This window comes from Schistocerca gregaria, chromosome 9 (genome assembly GCF_023897955.1).
Source record: "Schistocerca gregaria isolate iqSchGreg1 chromosome 9, iqSchGreg1.2, whole genome shotgun sequence".
NCBI classification, from domain to species: domain Eukaryota; kingdom Metazoa; phylum Arthropoda; class Insecta; order Orthoptera; family Acrididae; genus Schistocerca; species Schistocerca gregaria.
In genome coordinates this window covers 92,696,246-92,717,940 of record NC_064928.1, presented here as the reverse complement: position 1 = coordinate 92,717,940, position 21,695 = coordinate 92,696,246, and the positions used below count along the sequence as shown (strand labels likewise).

The 21,695-nt window shown below is 43.2% G+C and overlaps 1 protein-coding gene across 6 annotated transcripts in view; it reads left to right on the top strand.

Moving 5' to 3' along the window:
- LOC126292314 (pecanex-like protein 1) overlaps positions 1–21,695 on the top strand; it is a 274,150-nt gene that overhangs the window by 10,212 nt on the left and 242,243 nt on the right. For 5 of the 6 annotated variants that reach the window (XM_049986247.1, XM_049986251.1, XM_049986249.1 and 2 more), the window contains exons 3-4: positions 15,195–15,505; positions 21,406–21,558. In XM_049986247.1, coding sequence (XP_049842204.1) covers positions 15,195–15,505; positions 21,406–21,558 — 464 coding nt within the window. The remainder of the gene's footprint in view (positions 1–15,194; positions 15,506–21,405; positions 21,559–21,695) is intronic. The other variant, XM_049986250.1, reaches the window with a different exon arrangement.

Below are 21,695 nucleotides of genomic sequence, written 5' to 3'. Positions count from 1 at the left end.
TGTATATTCCCTGTTTTTGCAGTGCTTTCTTTGCATCCTTCCTATCTGGCAACAGGAATATGCTCAAAACCCAACACAGTAGCCACCCTTTTGTCCCCACGCCACACAGAGATCGCACTTTTGGTGCTTGAGCTGGCAACTCCTCACACATGCCGAGAACATGTGCCAATCGGGGGTGGGGCGTGGGGACTCTGGACAACAGATTAGTGGCCAGGCAGCTGTTTGCTGAGGCTGGGTGGCACCTTTGGGGAGAGCACTTGTTTGGAGTAGGTAGCACTGCAGTGGCTTAGTTGCATATGAAGTTGATTAAGCTTTCTCCCGCTGGTGGATGCATGTCCCCTGCAGTCCTTTATGAAAGACAGGTTTCTTGCACTACAGAGAGGTATGACCCCAAAATGTTTCCTTCACTGGGTATGTTGTGTGAGGAATACAGTGTTAAGAGAGAAGGGGAGAAATACTCCCCTATATTTGGTTTGCTAAAGAACCAATGGGGATTCCTTTTTCGTCACAGTCATTATTCTTTGTTAACACCTTGGGGATAAGTTTGGGGAAGCAGTGCAATCCCAAATCTGAAGAGTGGTTCACTTCGGATGAAATGGCATCCTCTACCTAATAAAGAATGCTGCTCCCGTATGACAAGTTGGGTAATATTCCTGTAGCTATCACCCCGCTCTCCACCCCAAAACAGTCTCAGTATGGTTCAGGGTATCGTCTTCCACTGCAGCTTTCTTTTACAGACTGATGATGAACTGCAAGCCAATTTTGACTGGAGGGCATGCAGTTTGTTCATCATGTCCAACAGGAGCCAAAGGACAGTAGGGTTGCTATTGGACCTTCATCTTGTCTTCTTGGGGTGACTAATTGCCTCAAAAGGTTAAGGTGATAGTGTATCAATGTGGTGTGAAACACTCTTCACATTGTCATGCTAGCCCCGCCTGTAGGGATTGTCGATGCCAGTTGCATGCAAATGTTCCTTGAGACCCCCCCCTCCTCCCCCTGTCTCTGTTAACTATAGATAGCACCATTCCCCCTGTTCACCGGAATGCATGATATTCCAATGAGAAAAGAACATCTAAGAATACAAGACTCTAGACCAACTGACGTATCAGGAGGGCAAGAAGAAATGTGATAATTTGCATCCTGTATATGTACTGTTGACAACGTATGCTATAGCTACGATGATAATTGTAAATGGTGGTCTTACGTTTCAACTTGGTGACTTGGTGTTGTCTGCCTATTGCCTTTTCCTCTCGGGCAGGAGGTTGTACTCACTTGACTGTGAGGATGGCACAGTCTCATTGCCTCTCAGGGTGGGACACCTGTTTAGGTGTGAATTCTCCGAACAAGGGAAAACGGATATGCCTACACCACCACATAGCTTTACCTTACATTCAAATGTAATAGCCATCAGTTGTTAAGAAATTCAACATTTTGAACATTTTCTACATTAACCAATCGGAGAGTTTGAAAATTACTCTGCTCCCTCCATTTGATGGTCCTCCATGTAAGCAATCCTCTGGTGATACTCATTGACAGGGCTAAATTACTTTAATTGCACAAAGTGATATATTTAGTTTTACGACTTGTCAATTAAAGATATGTGCTGTCTCATAGTATTATTGATGAATTCAAAATTTTGTAGGCAATTCAAATCTTTGGTTGGAATTATCAAATTAATTTTATTTGGCTCTCTTCCTTTGTGCTGGGAACTTTCCAGTACAGCAGTTGTGACCGTGACCGCATCCTGGGCACTGTGTGCCCTAAAGAAGTCTCTGAATTACATAATCCTCTGTAGTAACAGTATCCTCACTCTTTGTGCCATCTATGTTAGGCCCCCTGGGCTGTCTGAGTACACCAGCTCTCGAGGTGTTTGGGGTCCCTCCTCATACTCTTTGCCCCGTGCCCCGCAACCACCTTGGGAACATCTACCTCCCCCCCCCCCCCCCATCGATCACAGGGACATCGATCCCCAACCCACAGCTGGAGAAGAAACTCCCTTCCCTTTCATCCCACCCCAGGAAGAGGGTTCCAGAGGATGCACTCTTCCCAGGACTCAGCTGATCTGCGACCAGGTACCAGCAAGTGGCTGAAAAAGCTGTGTGTTGCTGGTTGTAGAGCTTAGTGTTCTTTCTCCATGTCTGAAACTGGGGCGGATAAGCTCTCGTGGACATCAAAATCGTCCAAGGAGAGGAGAGACCAGAAGAAGATCTCAAAGATGGAGGAGGTTCCAACTGTCCCCTTACCATCAGATCCCCCTCATTCCACCTGAGAGCTTGAGGCAGAATTGCCAGTGGCCCCTGTAGTACCAGATCCCCGAGTCGACCTGCCATATCCTCGCAGCCGGTGACAGGGGTGACCCTAGGACGCGACCACTTTAAAAGAATGCTGATAATATGATCTTTCAATAGAACTGTAGTATTTTTTCCCACCACCTGTCAGCTAGAACATTTCTTTTGTTTCCACTTCTCTCTGCATTGTCCTCCAGGAAACTTGTTGCCAGCATTGTGAACCAATACCCTCCGTGTTTACTGGGACTGTTTTAAGAATTGAGCTGACTAAGATAGTGTCAGACAGAGTTTGCACATATTTTATAGCCTCTGTCTACAGCTGACAAGTGTCACTCAGTAAGACTTTAGAGGCTGTGGCTGTTCATGTGCAGACATCTCTGGGTTTTACTGTCTGTAATGTGTATCTCTTTCCTGAAGTTTCTCAGATGGAGTTGTCTACACTGATTTCCAGCTTCCCCCACCTTTCCCCAGGCTGGGTGTCTTCAGTGTCGACACCCTTTTGTAGGGTGGAACTACAGACACTGGCTGTGGTAAACATACCAAAGGTTTGCTCACATAGCTCAATATTTGTGTCTTGAATTCTGGTACCCGTACACTTCAGTATGACATATGGATTGCTCAAGCCCTTGTTTGTGGTTGTCCTCGCACTGGCAAGATGTGCTCAAAAGGGAGTGACTCTCTACCCCTCAACACCCATTGGTCGTGACTATTTGGGATCTCCTTTCTGATGTCTATCAAGCTGAACAGTCAGTCATCTTTGTCTACTAGACCATAAGTTGCATTGGGATCCCAGGGAATGGACATGCTGAACGTTTGGCCATGTTAGCTACTGGGATGCTGACTTTGGAGAATTGGGTACTGGAACCGGACCGTTGGTTGACCCTACTCCATCAGTTGTTGGAGGCTTGGTACACAGATCGGCTGTGCCCTGGTTTCTCCAAACTAATTGCGAGCAGTAAAAGGGGCCATGACAATGCGGCAGTCATCCCTAAATTCTCCTCACAGTGAATCTGCCGCTCTCTGGACTTCACAATGGCCACAGTTGGCTTACCCACACCCACATCCTACCCCCAGGGGGCTCGCTGCTCTTTGGCGGGTTTGTGCTTGGCTACCACTGGGCTTCAGCCTTTCCAAAACCTTTTCCCTTCCATGCTGCATGTCTATCCTCTTGCTATTCCTTTTTCCCTCCCTTGGGGAGCATATCTGGGATGTTTCTGGAATAGTGTTCTGCATTTTCAGTGGCCAATATCGGAACTCTGTCTCCTTTGTTTTTCGTTCCTTTCTTTTTTCTTCATTCCCCTTCTCCTGTCCTTCCTTTGCTTCAGCATTTAAGGTCCCTCTTTTTTTCTTCTTCCTCCCTGTGTGCTCCCGAAGGCCAGCCAACGCGTGTGACGTAAGAGGTAAAGCATAATTCCCAGCTGCAGGTTGACAGCTAGTGTTCGAACGTACCCCCTGGTACAGGCCAGGCCCAGGGAGGGGTGATTGCCCGAGCTGCTACCTTCCCATATTGCCTATTGGCCCCTCTGTCAGGTGTTCGGGAGGTGTGATGTAAGGTGTTAACAATCACTTAAGGCAGGTGCGCCCCCTTCTGCAGGGGGGGGCCTCGTTGCAAGGAGCGCACTGTGGGAGACGCCAGCAATCTTGCAGGATTTTCTCACAATGGGCCAATCATCTTCACATTCAGCATCAATGAAATGTAAATGGAATGAGGCTAACGATTTGAAGAGCGTCTCAGCTGCACCACGGTGCCTGTTGGTTTCTTGTACTGAAGACAGCCAGTCCTCTGCTATGGCAAATCCGTTTGTTATTCGGAAAGGTGTTGATGCAGTTGCTGGCTCAGTGAAATCCTCTCTCATTTATGCAATGGCGCTTTGCTTTTGGAGACTGCTTGTGATTCTCAAGCACAACTGCTTGCAGCTTCACTCCTCCACAGATATCCTGTCATGTCGAGGCTCATCAAATGCTGAATTCTTCCAGTGGTGTTATTTACACTAGGTTGCTCGATGGTCTGACCGGGACAGAAGTCAAAACATACCTTTCTGATCAGGGTGTCATTACATTCCACCAGGTGATGAAATAAAGTAGATGCCACCATACTGTCCAATGCACACTCTTCTCACTTTTAATAGAGTAGTTCTTCTGTCAAAGATCAAAGCAGGTTATGAAGTTATCGCGGTCAGACTGTATGTTCCGAACTCAATGCGCTGCTACCAGTGTCATCATTACAACCACACTCGAGAGTCCTGTCGACACCCAGCCAAATGTGTCACCTGTGACAGGGATGCTCACGAGGGTAATTGTCCTCCTCCTTCACCCTGCTGCATCAACTGCAGTGGTGACCGTGCCGCCTCCTCCCACGATTGTCCCATGTACCTTGATAAGCGGGCTGCCCAGGAGATCAGAGTGAAGGAATAAGTGCCTTAGCCAGTCGCTCGCAAGTTGTTGGCTAGTCAGAAACCCTGTGTTCTACCATCCAGCACCCACAGTACTGTTCTTGCTACATCTTGCGCCATGAAGGATGTAGCCATGTAGACTTGTGACCTCAAGTTTTGCACTGCGGTTGTGAAATCACCCAGTGTCATAGTAGCCTCCTCGTCTCCTCCTCCAGCTGTGCAACATGTCACCAAACATTCACCTCTTGAGGTTAAGTCACCTGCTACACAACTTGCAGGCCGGAAAGGACAGAAGGAATACTCCCGTGATGACTTCCTAGGTCCCTCCACCCATCCGTCATCTGAGTCTTCCTCTGCCGAACAGAAAGGCTCCAAGAAGCCCAAGATAGGCAAGCGTCTTCCCCTTCGCCGACTCGACGATCCTCTGCGATGGTGTTGCCCTGTGATGCCCTCACCTGGCCGACCTCTGTGTTGCCAGAGAGCACTATCAAACGTTTTTCTAACCTGGACTCTGCAGGCTGACAGAAGGAGAGTATCAACACTTCTGTAGACCTCGTGGTGCAGGTTCCTCCTCCTACTGTGGCCTGTAGCAGCGAGCCTTCGAAGGCCGTCACTTGACAGCTCCTGAGGTGACACCCCTTCATTTTTTCCTCATCATTGACGCTCCTCCAATGGAACATACGCGGTCTTCGATCCAACAGATAGGGTTTACAGCTGCTCTAAGAATCACAGAATCCGCTTGTTCTCTGTCTCCGAGAAACACAGTTGCGTCCTCACGACTGCTTTGAGCTCTAGCATTTCTCCCCAGCCTGTTTTGATGTTCCCTCGAGGATGGCATTCCATCTTATGGGGGAGTTGTGCTGCTCATACTATATGACGGTCATAGCCAACCCATCTCCCTGGCTACTTGCCTTCAAGCTGATGCAATTCGCCTTTTCCTTCCTCACCTGACCTTTCTCCTTTGTAACCATTTATGTCCCTCTGTCCTTCAATGTCATCAGAGCAGATTTCCTCCAGCTTGTTGGGCATCTACCTTACCTCTTTTTGTTGCTTGGTGACTTTAATGTGCACCATCTCCAATGGCGTTCTCCCAGAACCTGTCAGAGAGGTGCCTTCTTGGCTGACCTCGATCAGCTTACCCTCATCTACCTTAACGCAAGAGCATCTGTGTCCCTTTCATACTCCATGTACAGCTATTCCCGTTTGGACCTATCCTTCTGCACTACCCAGCTTGCCTATTGTCCCAAGTGGCCCATTCTCTCTGACACATACTCGAGTGACTGTTCCTCATGTAGTATCCGTTTGCTGAGTCCTACTCCACCTACATGCACACACAAGCGTCAGTTTACTAAGGCCGACTGTAGGCTTTACTCCTCCCTGGCAACCTTTGACGAACATCATTTCTCCAGGTGTGATGACCAGGTAGAATATCATACAAGTGTTATTCTTACTGTCGCAAAATGTTCCATTCCTCACACTTCCTCTTTATCGCACTGTGTCCCGGTCCCTTGGTGGACTGAGGTGTGCTGCAGTGCATTTCGCACGTGGAGACATGCTCTCCACATTTTTAACCGTCTTCCTATGATGGCAAACTGCATTCATTATATATGTTGCGTGGCAGTGTCGTCGTGCTCTTCAGGAGAGGAAAGAAAGCTACCTGGACTTCATTCTCTAGTTCTTTTAACAGTTACACTCCCTCTTCCGTTGTGTGGACCAACCTCCGACTACTCTCTGGAAACAGGATCCATTCCTCAATTTCCGACATGACAGTAACAGATGATGTCATAGTGGACCCTGCAGCTATCTCCAACAGCTTGGGCCACCATTTTGTCGAGATTTCGAGCTCCTCCCACTATCACCCTGCCTTCCTCCATTGGAAACGAACACAGGAGGCTCAGGTGATACACATCTCTTCCCAGAATCGTGAGTGATAAAATGCCGCCTTTACTACGAGGGAGCTAGATAATGCTCTCGTTTCAACCTGCTGCTCCGCCCCAGGGCCAGATGATGTTCACATTCAGATGCTGCAGCATCTTTCTCTTGCGGGCAAGCATTTTCTGCTTCATACATAAAACTGCATCTGGGCAGAAGGCATGTTTCCCAGACGCAGCCGTGTAGCCACTGTCATACTCATTCCTAAGCCCTGTAAGGGCAAACACCTCCCTTGTAGCTACCGCCTCGTTTCTCTCCCCAGCTCTGTTTGTGAGGTGATGAAACATATGATTAATGTCCAGCTGCTACGGTGGCAAGAGTCTCACACTTTACTAATCACTCCACAGTGTGGATTTAGAGTGCACCATTCTGCAGTTGACCATCTCATCACTTTTTCCATTCCATGTCATGAATGATTTTCTGCAGAATTCCGAAACTGTAGCGGTATTTTTCGATTTGGAGAAAGCTTATGACACCTGCTGGAGAACTGGTATCCCCTGCATTCTCTATATGCGGGGCTTCCGTTTCCGTGTGCCCCGTTTCCTTCAGAAATTTTTAAAAGACGAAGTTTTCAAGGTACGTGTGAGTCCTGCCTTGTCAGACATCTTCATCCAGGAAAATGGTGCGCCTCAGGGTTCCATCCTCATCCTCTTTGCAATCGCTATTAAGTCTATAATGCACTGTCTCCCACCAGGCATCTCTGGCTCCCTTTTCACTGACGATTTTGGTATCTGTTGCAGCTCTCCACAGACCTGTCTCGTTGAGTGGCATCTTCAGTGAGGTCTCAATCATTTTTACTCATGGAGCCTCAAGAATGGCTTTCACATTTCCACTGACAAAACAGTTTGCATGAATTTCTGCTGGCACAATTGGTACTACGAAATTCATGGGACTCGTGCTAGCTAGGAAACTTTCTTGGTCCTCCCAAGTGTGTTACCTGACAGCCCTCTGTATGCAGTCCCTCAAGGTCCTACGTGTCCTCAGTGGTATTTCGTGGGGAAAGATTAAACCACCCTTGTTTATTCGAAATTAGACTTTGGGTGTTTCGTTTATGCATCTGCATGTCCGTCCGTCTTATGCTGTCTCAATACTATCCACCATCGTGGTATCCGTTTGTCCACTGGCGCCTTTTACACTATCCCGGTCGAGAATATTTATGCAGAAGCTACCAAACTAGTGCTGTTCTATCGCCGTGACTATCTCCTCAGCAGGTATGCATGCCGTTTGTCTGTCATGCCTGGCCACCCATCCTATGCCTCCTTCTTCGATGACTCCTTTGATCTCCAATATGTGGCACATCCGTCTTCTCTGTTATTTTCTGGAGATCGATTTTGACTTTTGCTCTGGCAACTTAACTTATCGCTACCTGCCACTTTCCCAGTGGACGTGAACCCTTCACCACCTCGGTTTCGTGTGGCGGTCTGTGTTCAACTTGGTCTTCATTTGCCCCCTGAGGACACTACACCAGCTTTGCTGTATTGCCTTCAGTTTCACGACCTTTGCACGGAACTTTGTGATAGTACTTTCACGTACACTGACTGCTCCCGGACTGACCGTGGTGTCGGGTGAGCCTTCATCATTGGCACCGGCATTTTTTGCTGTCAACTTCTGGAACACTGCTCAGTATCTACAGTAGAGCTCTTCAACCTGTATCAGGCCACGCAGTACATCCGACGACACAGGCTTTTCAATTGTGTCATCTGCTCCAACTATCTGTGCCCTTCAGAGCCTCTGTGTGCTGTACACTGTCCATCCCTTAGTACAATAGGTCCAGGAAAGCTGTCACTTGCTCACTCTTGGTGGAGCTGCTGCAATGTTTATGTGAGTTCCCGGTCACGTCGGTCTGGCAGGAAATGAGGTTGTGGATGCTGCTGCCAAGGCTGCAGTCCTCGTACCTCAGACTGCTAGTTCTTACATCCCCTCTGATGTTGCCGTCTGTCAGCAGATGGTGTCATTTTGGTATCACCACTGGTTCTCCATTCAGGGGAATTAACTCAGGGTTATTAAGCCTATTCCAGTGGCTCGGTTGACATCCTCCCGGACCTCTCACTGAGAGGAGATTTTCGCTATGTTGTGTATTGTGCACTGTCTTTTTCGCCATCGCCATTTGTTAAGCTATTATAAGAGTCGAGGGACATGAAAGGAAGGCCGTGGTTGGGAAGGGAGTGAGACAGGGTTGTAGCCTCTCCTCGATGCTATTCAATCTGTATGTTGAGCAAGCAGTAGAGGAAACAAAGGAAAAGTTCGGAGTAGGTATTAAAATTGATGGAGAAGAAATAAAAACTTTGAGGTTCGCCGATGACATTGTAATTCTGTCAGAGACAGCAAAGGTAGTAAAGGAGTTTTGGTATTTGGGGGGGCAAAATAACTAATGATGGTCGAGTAGAGAATATATAAAATGTAGACTGCCAATGGCAAAGAAAGCGTTTCTGAAGAAGAAAAATTTGTTAACATCGAGTATAGATTTAAGTGTAAGGAAGTCATTCCTGAAAGTATTTGTATGGAGTGTAGCCATGTATGGAAGTGAAACATGGACGATAAATAGTTTGGAGAAGAAGAGAATAGAAGCTTTCGAAATGTGGTGCTACAGAAGAATGCTGAAGATTAGATGGGTAGATTACATAACTAATGAGGAGGTATTGAATAGAATTGGGGAGAAGAGGAGTTTGTCGCACAACTTGACTAAAAGAAGGGAACGGTTCTGAGGCATCAAGGGATCCCCAATTTAGTAGTGGAGGGTAAAAATGCTAGAGGGAACCAAGAGATGAATACACCAAGCAGATTCAGAAGGATGTAGGCTGCAGTAGGTACTGGCAGATAAAGCAGCTTGCACAGGATAGAGTAGCATGGAGAGCTGCATGAAACCAGTCTCAGGGCTGAAGACCACAACAATAATTTCGTAAGCAGTGCTCCCCCGCCACTTTGTCCTCATTGTGCTCAACCTTTGACGGTCTGCCATTTCCTGATGGAATGCTGCTGCTGTTTTTTCCCATCTGAGCTGTCGTCCGTTTTAGGGAACTTTTTATCCATCGTAGCAATATATTGAACGACATTTAATTTTTAGTTGAGTTCCTCCGTTTCTCTATGATGTATTTTATAGACCTTTGTCCGTGCCGCTGTCTTTTCTTCCGTCATTTGGGATTAACGTGTACTTGTTTTTAACTCTTCTCTTTGTTTTCATTTTCTACAGTTCAGACATAAGCGCATATGCTCCTACTTTTTTTTTGCACCCTACAAACACTCACATCCTACGGTGTTAGGATCCACCCCATTGTTGATGAGGTGCCCATCTGACAGTGGACGACAACCAGCTGGACTGTCGTAATGTGGCCACCTCACAGTGCAACCTTAATCTTGCAGACACACTGTCTCTATAGCTAGCTGATGATGCCAAAGCACACGATTTTGTTATGTTTTATGTAGTTTCTACCACTCTTGGTGCAGTACTGTACACTGGCCTTGTCGGCCAGTTGAGGGACTGGAAAGGTGCCCTGCCAGTCGGTCCAATCCAGGGAGCCACGGCTGCCCTTGTTCGGTGATCCGTCCTGGCAACTGCCATTCCCACCATTTTAATTCTTTTTCATCTGTTGTTGGATGACTGTGTTATTGTTTCTGTTTTAAGATTGAATCGACTTGCCTGCATTGCTAACTTTCTTGTGGTAATGAAGGCTGAAGATACACCAACTGGATGCAGAGGGTATGCCGTTGTGTGTCCTGGTAGTCTCCAGCTACTTTTTGAATGGGGCAACTCCCCAGCTTACTCCTTCTCGCCCCTACTCATGTCTACTTGCTTCTATCTCTTGATTTTCTTGTGTAATCTGGTCAATCAGGATTTGTCTTGTGTGCCTTTCCTCTCCGAGGACTATTCCCAGCTTGGTGCTTATAGGGTGGAGGGACCAATGACCTCAGTTTGGTCCCTTCAACCCCATCGATCCAATCCAATGTGTACTAGACACACAAACTTCTGTGGAAACTGAAATTCTTTAAAGACATTGTCGACTGCACAAGCTTTGTGGAGTTGACAAAAACCATGCGAATATTAATGTTATGTTCCCAACCTATCCCAGTTGCCTGCCATGCGTGGTATTTAAAATTCTTGGTGAGCTATTTTCATTTATTATGTATTGTCTTTTCAAATGATATTTGTAGACTAGTCTTCTAGATATTTCCTTCAGCAGTTCTAGTGGTTCCTTTGAATTCTTCAAGGTTCAGTCTATTGTTACGAGATTGTTTCCAAAAACCAAACAATTTATTGTAACTCTTCAGGCTTTCCCGGCGAGATCTTGACATGTGGAATAATCGGGTCTACTGCCAGATGTTTGTGTCGCTCTGGCACGATATTTGTCTAGTACATTGGCCAGACAACTAGGACGGTGGACGTCAGGTGCAAAGAACACCAGAGGCACACCAGACTCGGACAGGCAACAAAATCTGCCATAACGGAGCACTGTCTGGAGCTCGGCCACTCAGTGGACTACAACAACACCAAGATTTTGCGACAGTGTCATAAAGGAGGCCATCGAGATCAAGGTCACAGACAACCTAATAAACCGAGACAGCGGTTGCCACCTCAGCTCGGCGTGGGGTCCGGCTCCGGACCTTTTAAGTTTCAAACGAAATGAACCGAGAAACTCCTCAAGTAGTAGTAACACTGCAGGAGCAGCGGCAGGTGGGCGCGGACTGCGAATGCAACTCCCGACGTAGGACGGGCCGCTGACAGCGGCCACGACTGTATATGATGGATGAGCTGAGCACGGACGACTGTCGGAGCACCAGGAAAGTGCCGACACCTAGGGAGCAGCGTCAAGCGGGTGCGGACCTCTAACAGAACGCCAAGCGCGGGTCGAGCCCCAGAAAGCTGCCACGAACGCAGATGGTGGACTAGCCGGGCACGAACGTCCATGGGAGCACCTGGGAGGGGACAAAACATCAGGAGCGGCACCTTGCGGGCGCTGGCCGTGAATGGAATGCCCGACACAGGACAGGCCTCGCAGAGGTGCCACAGATGGCGCCCAAGTCGGGTGCGGACGTCGAGGGAGCACTGGAGAAGAGACGACACATTACTAGCAGTGCCAGGCGGGCGCGGACGGCAGAGAGAGCACCCAGCGCCGTCTGGGCACAAATACTGGACAAGATCTTCCAACATGGCAGTCTCAGGTAGCACCTGAAGAAGGCAACGAGTTACGTGTCCGAAATATTGTACCATAGCGACACAAACATCCAGCAGTAGACCTGATTATTCCACACATCAAACAATTTATTGTTTCTTTCAGTTGACCAAGCTTTCCATAATTACTAAATTTTGCTTTCATTCCCTTATTTTCTATTCTGTACAGCTTTTTCTGGTGTACAGTAAAATTATAGTGGTGAGAAACTGTTTGTTTGCCTGATTCCTGATATAATTTGGAAGGGTTCAGATGTTGTTCCAAGAAATTTTTTAGGTACTATGTTTGTAAGAGTTTGTGCAATTATTTTCAGTTTTTCCCATCTACTGAAAATTTCTTCAAGGTTTTGGGAAGGGAGAGTCTGTCTGTCACATCATACACTTTTTTTTATTATTTTTAAGTCAGCAAATATGCCATCTTTTTATATATTTTCATACACTTATTGATCTGTTTGAGGTTTAGAATTGGCTCTGGATAGGATCTGTTATTCCTAAATGCCACTTGAAGCTCCTCAATTTATCTGATTGAGGATTTAATATCCCCGGAAGAGTTTTCGGTAAGATTTCGTATTCTAAGGGTAATAATTTAATACCTGTGTAATTATTGATATTTGACTGTAACATAATTCAAATGTTTTGTTGGAATTATATGACAGTCGGACATTAGAGATGCACGCAATGGTTTGAAAATGAACACAACAGTTCAAAAATAGTCACCATTAAAGGTTCTATACATCTGTGATAGAGGACACGGTTTCATTACGTAACTTTCATTATTTACCAATATCTTTAATTCACTATAGAGGTGGTCCATTCGTTTTATGTCTGCATTCTTTGCTAATTTGTCTATTATTGCTCATGAAAGTAGCACCTAAATAGCTGACCACCTTCGTGATTGTAGAGATGCTCATTCTCAGGCAATGGGCTGTAACAGGTCTGCCCTTTGTCAAAGTTGCTTATGTTTCTGGATTTCCCCATTTGTGGCTCATATCACCACCAGAATAATTCCCCATGCATCTCTTCCCCAAGTATATACCTTGCCTACACTGTCATGTGCCCTCAGTGCCACCAAGTGGCATCCAGTTTCGTGGTAGGCAGTGGCCGTGTATGTGAGTGAGGTCATTTCTTAATTTTACTCTTGACAAAGAGATATGTTCTTTCATAGGCTGACCGTGTAACACGAAGGAACTTGGCGACTGTCTTGCAATTAATTCTTTTATTGCAGTTATTATTTTATTGCATTTCACAGCCTCGAACCACACAAATAGTTTCATTACCAGTTTCAACTTCTTAGCAATTATCATCAGATAATCTGTTCAAAAATAAAAAAAATAAAAAGGGGTAGTAAAATACTAGAAAACAAATTACAAATCGGTTAACTTTTATACACAGCTTACTTATTCACTTGAATGCATTACGTACCAATTCATTTACTAAAGAGGTCATTAAATAGTAATTCATTAACTAAAGAGGTCATGAGAGGTACCTGAAATGTAAACATATCAGAGCTCTAATTGCTGGATCTGAAGGCTAATGTTAACTACATAACAGTGTAAAGTGACTACTATTTTGATTTTCAGTGTGTTTCTTATCGCTTTACTACCACCTCTTTCGTAATTTGTAGACATCTCATCTGATGAATACTTGCAGATAATGGTAATATATGTGTGGAGTGAGGTTCTAAAATACTGTTAAAGATCCAGTCTTTTTGATTGAGTCGTCATAGATGTAGGAATGTCTCACTAATGATGGTACGTTACCATTAACTATGAGAGTGAAAAATTCCATCTGGAAACATCCCCCCGTCTGTGGCTAAGTGACACCTCTGCAATATCCTTTTTCCCAGGAGTGCCAGATATGCAAGTTTGATAGGAGGGATTCTCTGAACTTTGAAAGGGAGGAGATGAGGTACTGGTGGGAGTAAAACATGCCGAAGGGTCAAGAGTCGTGCTTGTGTAGCTCAGTTGGTAGAACACTTGGCCGTGAAAAGCAAAGATCCCAAGTATATGGGCCTTGGTCTGATACACAGTTTTGATCACATATGACGTACTATCAAGAAGAAATACTGCAAGAGGGTGGAAGGGGGTTTTGTAAGTAGATGATTTTTTAAAAAATAAATAAGAGGCATTCATTAGTGTCTGTCTGTAGTTTTGGTTTTCACAGGTTGTGATAGTTGCTTTGATATATTATCCCTAGAGGAACAGCATGGTTGATAGTGTGATGGGAGTGACACAAAAATATTGATAATCTATAATATTTGAGGTTGTTAATTTGAATGGTTAAAGTACTGATAACTGACTTGTAGAAGTGGGTGTGAAGATGAGGTGACATGTAAAGGCTAACTGTGGAATGTGTGGAACATTTTCAGTCAGACTTCACACACACACACACACACACACACACACACACACACACACACACACACACACACACAAAGTAACTTATACACGACTACAGTCTCTGGCTGCTGATTGTGGCCTCAACAGCTAGAGACTGTGGCCAAGGCTTTGTTGGCCAAAAGCTCTCTTTCTCTCGGTCTTTGTGTTGTGCCTATCTGCAACTGTCTGTCCGCCATATGGTGAGTAGCAACTATCCTTTTTGTAACATTGTTACATTCCATCCCAAATTTTCCATTGTTTGATTATACGTCATCTCTGTGTCATAACACTAAAATTGTAGTAGCACTGGTGTGTGTGAGGGATGTAGTAGCATTCGTCTTCCTACACTGTATTAGTATCTGGACTAAGTAGTATATTTAATATACATTATGTTCCATAGATTCACAGTGAAGAGATACTTAAGGACATAGAACATGTTGTAAAACAAGGATAGATAAGTAAGTCTTATTCTAATGCTCCTTTCACAGACGCTAAATGAAATGGTCCTCGTGACTGTGGAATGAGTTAAAATAAATCTGAAATGCAAACGTCATGTTTTTAATTTATCACTTTACTGCACTGAAAACTTGTAGAAATCAAATGTTATATAACTTAGTATTTGATGTTAATAATGTAGCATAATTGGTTTTAATAAGGAATTCTCGAGTGGAGTAGTAGGCATTGCCCAACAATGAATCCTTTATACTCTTCACAAACTGAACTTTACTATTAGCTAAACTATTTGTGGCTGCTGGAAAGTTGCTGAAAATGTACATTTCTGAATATTGGACAAATTTGGCAACCAAAGAAAGTGACTTTAAAACTATATGTAGATTATTCTTCTATTAATTCTATGAAATGAGCTGTTGGTTTGGGCAAAAGGTGTGTGTGTGTGTGTGTGTGTGTGTGTGTGTGTGTGTGTGTGTGTGTGTGTGTGTGTGTGTGTTTTCACATTTTTATACTGACAGTACAAAACATTTGTAATAACTTTGAGGACTCATATATTTAGAAATAAGTACTTCTGTACGCTCTCGTGCAGTGCCACCGAGGAAGGCATCGAACTGCAGGACTTGGGCAGCAGCAGTGGTGCAGCGGGAGGGAAGAGGTCGAGCGACACCCCGCCGGTGGGATGCAGCTCCCGCAACTCGTACACGGAGCCCGGCAACGGGAACGGATCCGGTCAAGGCGTGAGTGCGGCAGCTGGAGGTGTCGCCTCCCAGCCAGGGGGTGGCGGAGGGGGCGGTGACCGCGACTCACTCAACTCATCCACGGAATGCCACGCCAGTGCCACGCGTCTTGGCAGCCTCGACGATTCCGTATTCCGCAGTAACGGAGTCAGCAGTACGATAGGTACGGCTTGTGGTAGATGTCATTATTCTGTGTTTTAGAGGCAATGACTGTGGGCTGCAGAACAGTCAGTTCTTCTTCTCCTGTTTGGGGCACCGTACTGGCCAGAAGTAATTTTGTGGCTGGAAAAAAGAGAGATTCTGTGGAGAAAAATTTGTCTCATTAAGATTCCATTCTCATTTTCTTCCACCACCTCAAAGAAAACTGTAAAAATCACTGAATCTTGCCATAATTCCACAGTGGCATCAATCCGTATTTAGAAATGAAGATGTTTCACTAGCTGTTTAGAGCATTAAACAACTTTTTTGCAAAACATTGTTGTGTTCTAGTGCTAAACCTAATGTGGTTGAACTATTTTAGACTTGTAGGCCATGTGTTCTGGAGTATGAATTTTCCAGTCTTCACCCTCATATCTTCATTATGATTTTCCATTGTTTTATGAATTACTTCAGGCAAATGCTGGAAGGGTTCGTACTATATTGCAACATCTGGTTAACTGTCCTCTCCTTGTCAAATTACAACTGTAAATATATAAATACCTGTATATATAATAATAATAATAATAATAATAATAATAATAATAATAATAATAATAATAATAATAATAATAATAATCACATCACAAACGGATGTACAATACTAGCAAATACAGAATACCCCAGAAGACGTGACAATGTAACAAAAATAATACATCAACAGCTTGCCTTACAACATAAACTTATAAAAAAAAAAAAACACATTCCCACATACAAGTATGCACCACAAAATGTACTGGAGAATGATATACAAATTATACTAGAACAGAACCATTATAACAGATAAAACACCACCACATAACAAACCTGACATCATACTCGCCAATAAAAAGAAGAAATTAACACAACTAATCGAAATGTTCATACCCAATACAACAAATATACAAAAGAAAACAGGAGAAAAAATTGAAAAATACATCCAACTGGCTGAGGAAGTCAAGGATATGTGGCATCAGGATAAAGTTGACATTATACCAATTATACTATCAACTACAGGAGTCATACCACGCAATATCCACCAGTACATCAATGCAATACAGCTACATCCAAACTTATATATACAACTACAGAAATCCGTAATTATTGATACATGTTCAATTACCCGAAAGTTCCTAAATGCAATATAACATATACCGTACAGTTAAAAGGAAGTCGCGCTTGATCAAGGTCTGCGTCATTTTCTACTTTTGACCAGACATAACGTCTGAGATAAGAAAATATAATAATAATAATAATAACAATAATAATAATAATAATAATAATAATAATAATATCAATGTGCGCATGGATCACGGCATTTATCCACAGATAAATACTACTACTAGTAGTAGTAACAGTAGTAATAGTAATTAAAAGAAGTCTTTTTGCTTTGTGAAGCCATTTTTTATGTTAAACAAATACTTTATTTAAATGGTAATAACCTAACTGCGGACATTATCAACCAACAATGTACAACAAATCTTGTCTGCTTCCATTTGTCAGCAAGCCATGATCTGCAAAGCAGACTGCGTCAGCATATAATGATGTCTGGCATTCCCATCAGATGGCATAATATTGTACGCTCACAGATGTCACACTGTGTGTGTGGTGTAATGTTTGTGCTGCAACAGTGACTAAACCTGCTTATAGATTGCACTTATTTGTTTTAAATGTAGAATGCCATGGCTGTGATTGTTTAATAATAAGCCACTCAACAGAAGTGTGGGATGCAAGTACACATCAGTCCTTCCACACTTATTGTCCACCATACAGTCATGACCTTGCTTCCAGCACTTTACATGTTTCTTTGCACCTCCAGTCTGCATTTTTACAATTACCAAGAGCTAGTGATGACCATCAAAAGCTGATTTCATTCTCAGGCAGCTAATTTCTAACAAATGAATACAAAAGTTGATCTGACAATATGCCAAGAATCTAAATTCTGGTAGTGATTATGTTGAAAAAATAGCTCAAACCGTGCTGTATCTGTTGCCAGTAGAGTTTTCCATGTAACTATGTTTCTTTTCCCTGTGGTTTCACTCGTATGCTTGTTTGACACATATTGCACTCATCTTCTACTCTGCCATCTTTGGGCCCATCTCCCCCTCTCCTCCCCATGTCTATCTCCTCCAGTCTTCTCTCTGACCATATCCTCCTCTGCCTCCCTCTGTCCATCTCCTCCTCATACACCCTCTGTCCACATCTTCCACCCCACCTCTCTCTGACCGTCTCCTGGTCCCATATCTCTTTCCATTGCCTCCTGGCACCCTCCCTCCTAACCATCTCCTTTTTGCACCCATCTCCCCTCTCCCTGTATGTCTCCTACTCCCCACCTCTCCCTATTCATCTCCTCTAGTCCCTTTTCCTATCTGCCCCGCACCTTCTCTCCATATCCATCTCGTTTTCAACCCTCCATCCTCTCTGTCCATCTCCATCTGTGTGTTTGTCCATCTCCTCCTCCTGTGTTTCTACCTTCCTCTCTCCCTATCCTCCCCTCAGCCATGTCCATCTGCACATGTAGCCACTTTAAAACAATTTGATAAAGTGGGCTGATACTGTTCCAACAAAACATGCTTCCCATGCTGGGCAGTGTACATGTTGGGCTGGAAAACCATTTCTTGCCACTGTTGTGTAGGCTACCCTGCAAAGCAGGTTGATAAACTTCTGGTTTTAATCACAAGCATGAACAGTGTGTAAGGTTGTTTATTACTATTGGCCTTCAGCACAAAATAAAAGCTTCTATCTAGTGCACTTTGATATGGTATCCATCATTGTTGCCACTCACAAGGACTTTTTGAAACCACTTATACAGTCCATGCATCACACCCAGCAGTCGTTCATCCTGGTGGACCCTTGTTTTGTAGGTAATTGACGTAAGAATATTTCAGAATTTTGTGTGATGTTCTAGAGCCTTAAGAAAACATAATTATTACAGTACACCATCAGTATTTGTGATAATGCTATGTTCCACACATGCAGAAGGTTGTGTATTTGAAGATCATTAGGTGCTTTGATATTTTTATTTTTTTAATCTTTATCACAATAACTTTGATCATTACTTTTATTGAAGTAATTGATCTAAATGTATTTTTAAAAATTTCTAATACTTTTTCATGGTACAATGACCGTCATATTGACTTTTTGATTTGTTCCCATTTTTTCTCTTTAACATTCTTCTTTAATTTGGAATCTTTTTATGAGTTTAATTATTTATTTGATTTAATTTCTACCATGTTATCATCTTATTTTTGTTCATGTTATTGCATTCATGTATGCTCCTCATTTGGCTTGAATTTCATTTTACTTAATCACTTTTTTGATTTAAATCTTGATCTGCTTTATTTTGTCCATAGTCCAATAAGAATTTGCTTTAAGTTTATATATGACAATTACTGTAAAAAATGTAAGTCTTCAACAAAAAACACATATTTGACACCATTGCACATCAATATAAGTAGATCATTTTGTCTTTTGTTTTCAGCTGATGGACCAGCATTTTCGAATGTTTAAATGTTATGATACACAAATAAAAATAATTAGATCCACATGCATGTAGACACCAAATGGAAAAAGAATGAAAGGAAGAAAAAATGATTGAAATGATATGACAGGTTGCTAGAAAAAAAAAATTATATTTAAATCAGTTAACCGAATAATTAAGGAAGTAATTTCGGTAACGATAGAAAAATAAAAATTTTTATAGTGCCTGATTGAGATTCAAACTCGAAATCTTAGACATTATTTTGAATGTACCTTAGCTATTATACTATGCCACCAGCCTGTTTAATATTGCTATTTTTAAGACTCTAGAGCATAATGTGAAATTATGAAATTTTTTTCACCCATTATTTGCTAATGGAGTCTTGTTGAGGTGAAAGGCAGCAGTGTGTGATACCTGGTAACATAACCTACATCACTGTATAAGTGATTTCAAAAAATTGATCCTACTGCTAGAAACATCTCCTTGTCAGATATGAATACTCAGTGTCACCTGAAGGTGCCAAATCAAACCATCATCTGTCATGCCCACCACTCTTTTCGTACCTTCTCTAACTCCCGGCAAAACTCCCCCCCCCCCCCCTTCCCGCGCCCCCCGCCGTGCCCCCTTCAGCCGAGGACTGTTCTTTTGTTATGGTGTTGCATGACATCATTCTTGTGGTGTCAATCGTACCCTACTTCAGGATAACGAAATATCTTTTTATCAGACTATCATTTTTACAATTTCAGATTTTACTGAAGCCCAATTTTCTGTGTGATTCAGTTGATCAAAATAAAATTTGGGGACCATTACAGGCTGCCAATTCTGTTCACATGCAAATCATATTTGTAACAGGGTATTTTGACTCATACTTAGATGGAGGTATCTCAGCTGCTTCAAAATGCTTTTTAAAGAAAATGTCAAAAAGTTAGTTGAGCAGTGCTCTTGTATTGGGATTTGAAGATTTATTTGAGGGAAGCCATCCCCTGCTAAACCCATTACACCACTGTGAATAAGAGATGATTCTGATTTACAATAAATGTTAATAATCATCATCTCCACCTTCATCTAGTGTTCATTATTTAGCACACAGTCCTTCACTCTGTCCAGCCAACTGTCTCTTTACTTGCATCTTGTGTGCTATCCAGGTATCCTCTTCTCATCCATTTGCTCAACTTATCTGTACCATGTAAAGCTTGATTATCCTGTCCTATCCTCTCCAGTCCTGTAATGGTTCCTCCTTCAATTATTCTCTGATCCTCTCATTTCTTAACCTGTCTAACTTTGTTGCACTGGTCTCTGAGGCATATGTCAGACTGGAATGTAGTACACCCAGTATATAACCCTTCTGCTGTTTTGAGGGACATCCGTCCTCTGTTTTGAGCTTCTGACACTCCTCCAGAATGCTTCTGCTTGTCTTCCTCTCTCATTTACTTCCGTCATTTTTTCCATTCTCCTGTATTAAGTTTCTCTGACACTATACTCAAAACTTTCCATTCTCCTTAGTCTTTCCCCACCAATTGTTATTCCATTTGTGACTTTTCCCATCTTCCCTTTCATGAATCATTATTTCACACTTATGCTAAATTTAATTGTGTATCCTTGTCTTATTCCTTGCCGTACATCAACTGCTCCTGCACTTTCTCTTCTTTGATTTCCTGGATCAGCAAACAGTCTGAAAATGTGATTGCTTTCATGTTTCCTTCCTGAATTACTTGTGCCATTCTGGTCATTATCTCATCCATCATCCATAAATGTTAGTAACGTTTAGAAAATTTTCTGAAAAGGAAACCAAATCTGAACAGTTTAATTGCACGGTGGAAGCTGATGGAAGTATAAATAGAGTGTTTAATATGAAAGCAGGTGGGTAACCTCAAACAATATTAAGTTGTAACCAGAAGTATTATGTGACATCAGAATCAACTTTTACTTTGTTAAAATTTAGGCTATGATGAACAAATGGCATTCAGTCTGAATGAAGTGACTGATCTTAGAGTGGCAAAAAAGAATGAAAAATTTAAGAGAATTATATCACAAGTATATTTCAAATGAAGAACACTGGAAAATAGTGTCCTCCAAAAAATTTAATGTGACTGACGACCCAAACATGAAAAGATATCATCATCCAGGTGAACACTGTTGTAGATTCTGTAAATCCAATGTAGACAGAGAGCCATTGAAGGTGAGCATACAATATCAAAACACATCGACAACCTGTTTCAGCTGTTTTTTTTATACTCTAGTTTCACGCAGTTGAGCTGAACCTAACCTAAGAAAAACCTTTTGTAGTTTCTACGGGCTTAATGGAAAAATATAATTCGTACAGAACAATGTGGCAATGTCAGTATCTTTGTTGCACTGAGCACGAGACAGATGTTTTTGGAATAAGATATTTTCTGCCTGTTTGCCAGACCTGAAAGTGGATGTCCACCGCAAGAACAGTTCGGAGAGCAGCGAGGAGGTCGCAGTACTGAGGCCGGTGGTGGAGCGCGTGTCGGTGCACCGTGCGGAGGCCTGTACGCAGGCGGACCACAACTGGTCGCTCAGAGGCTCGAAGACGCGTGGTGGGTCACGTTGCAACCTGTTGTGCTTATATCGTTGGTGTGCTGTTAGTGCAATTTGCTTAATCTTCTGAATTACATTACACGATACGCTTTGCTCACGAGGTGAGATGCGGTGAGGAAAGTGTCGAAATATTTAA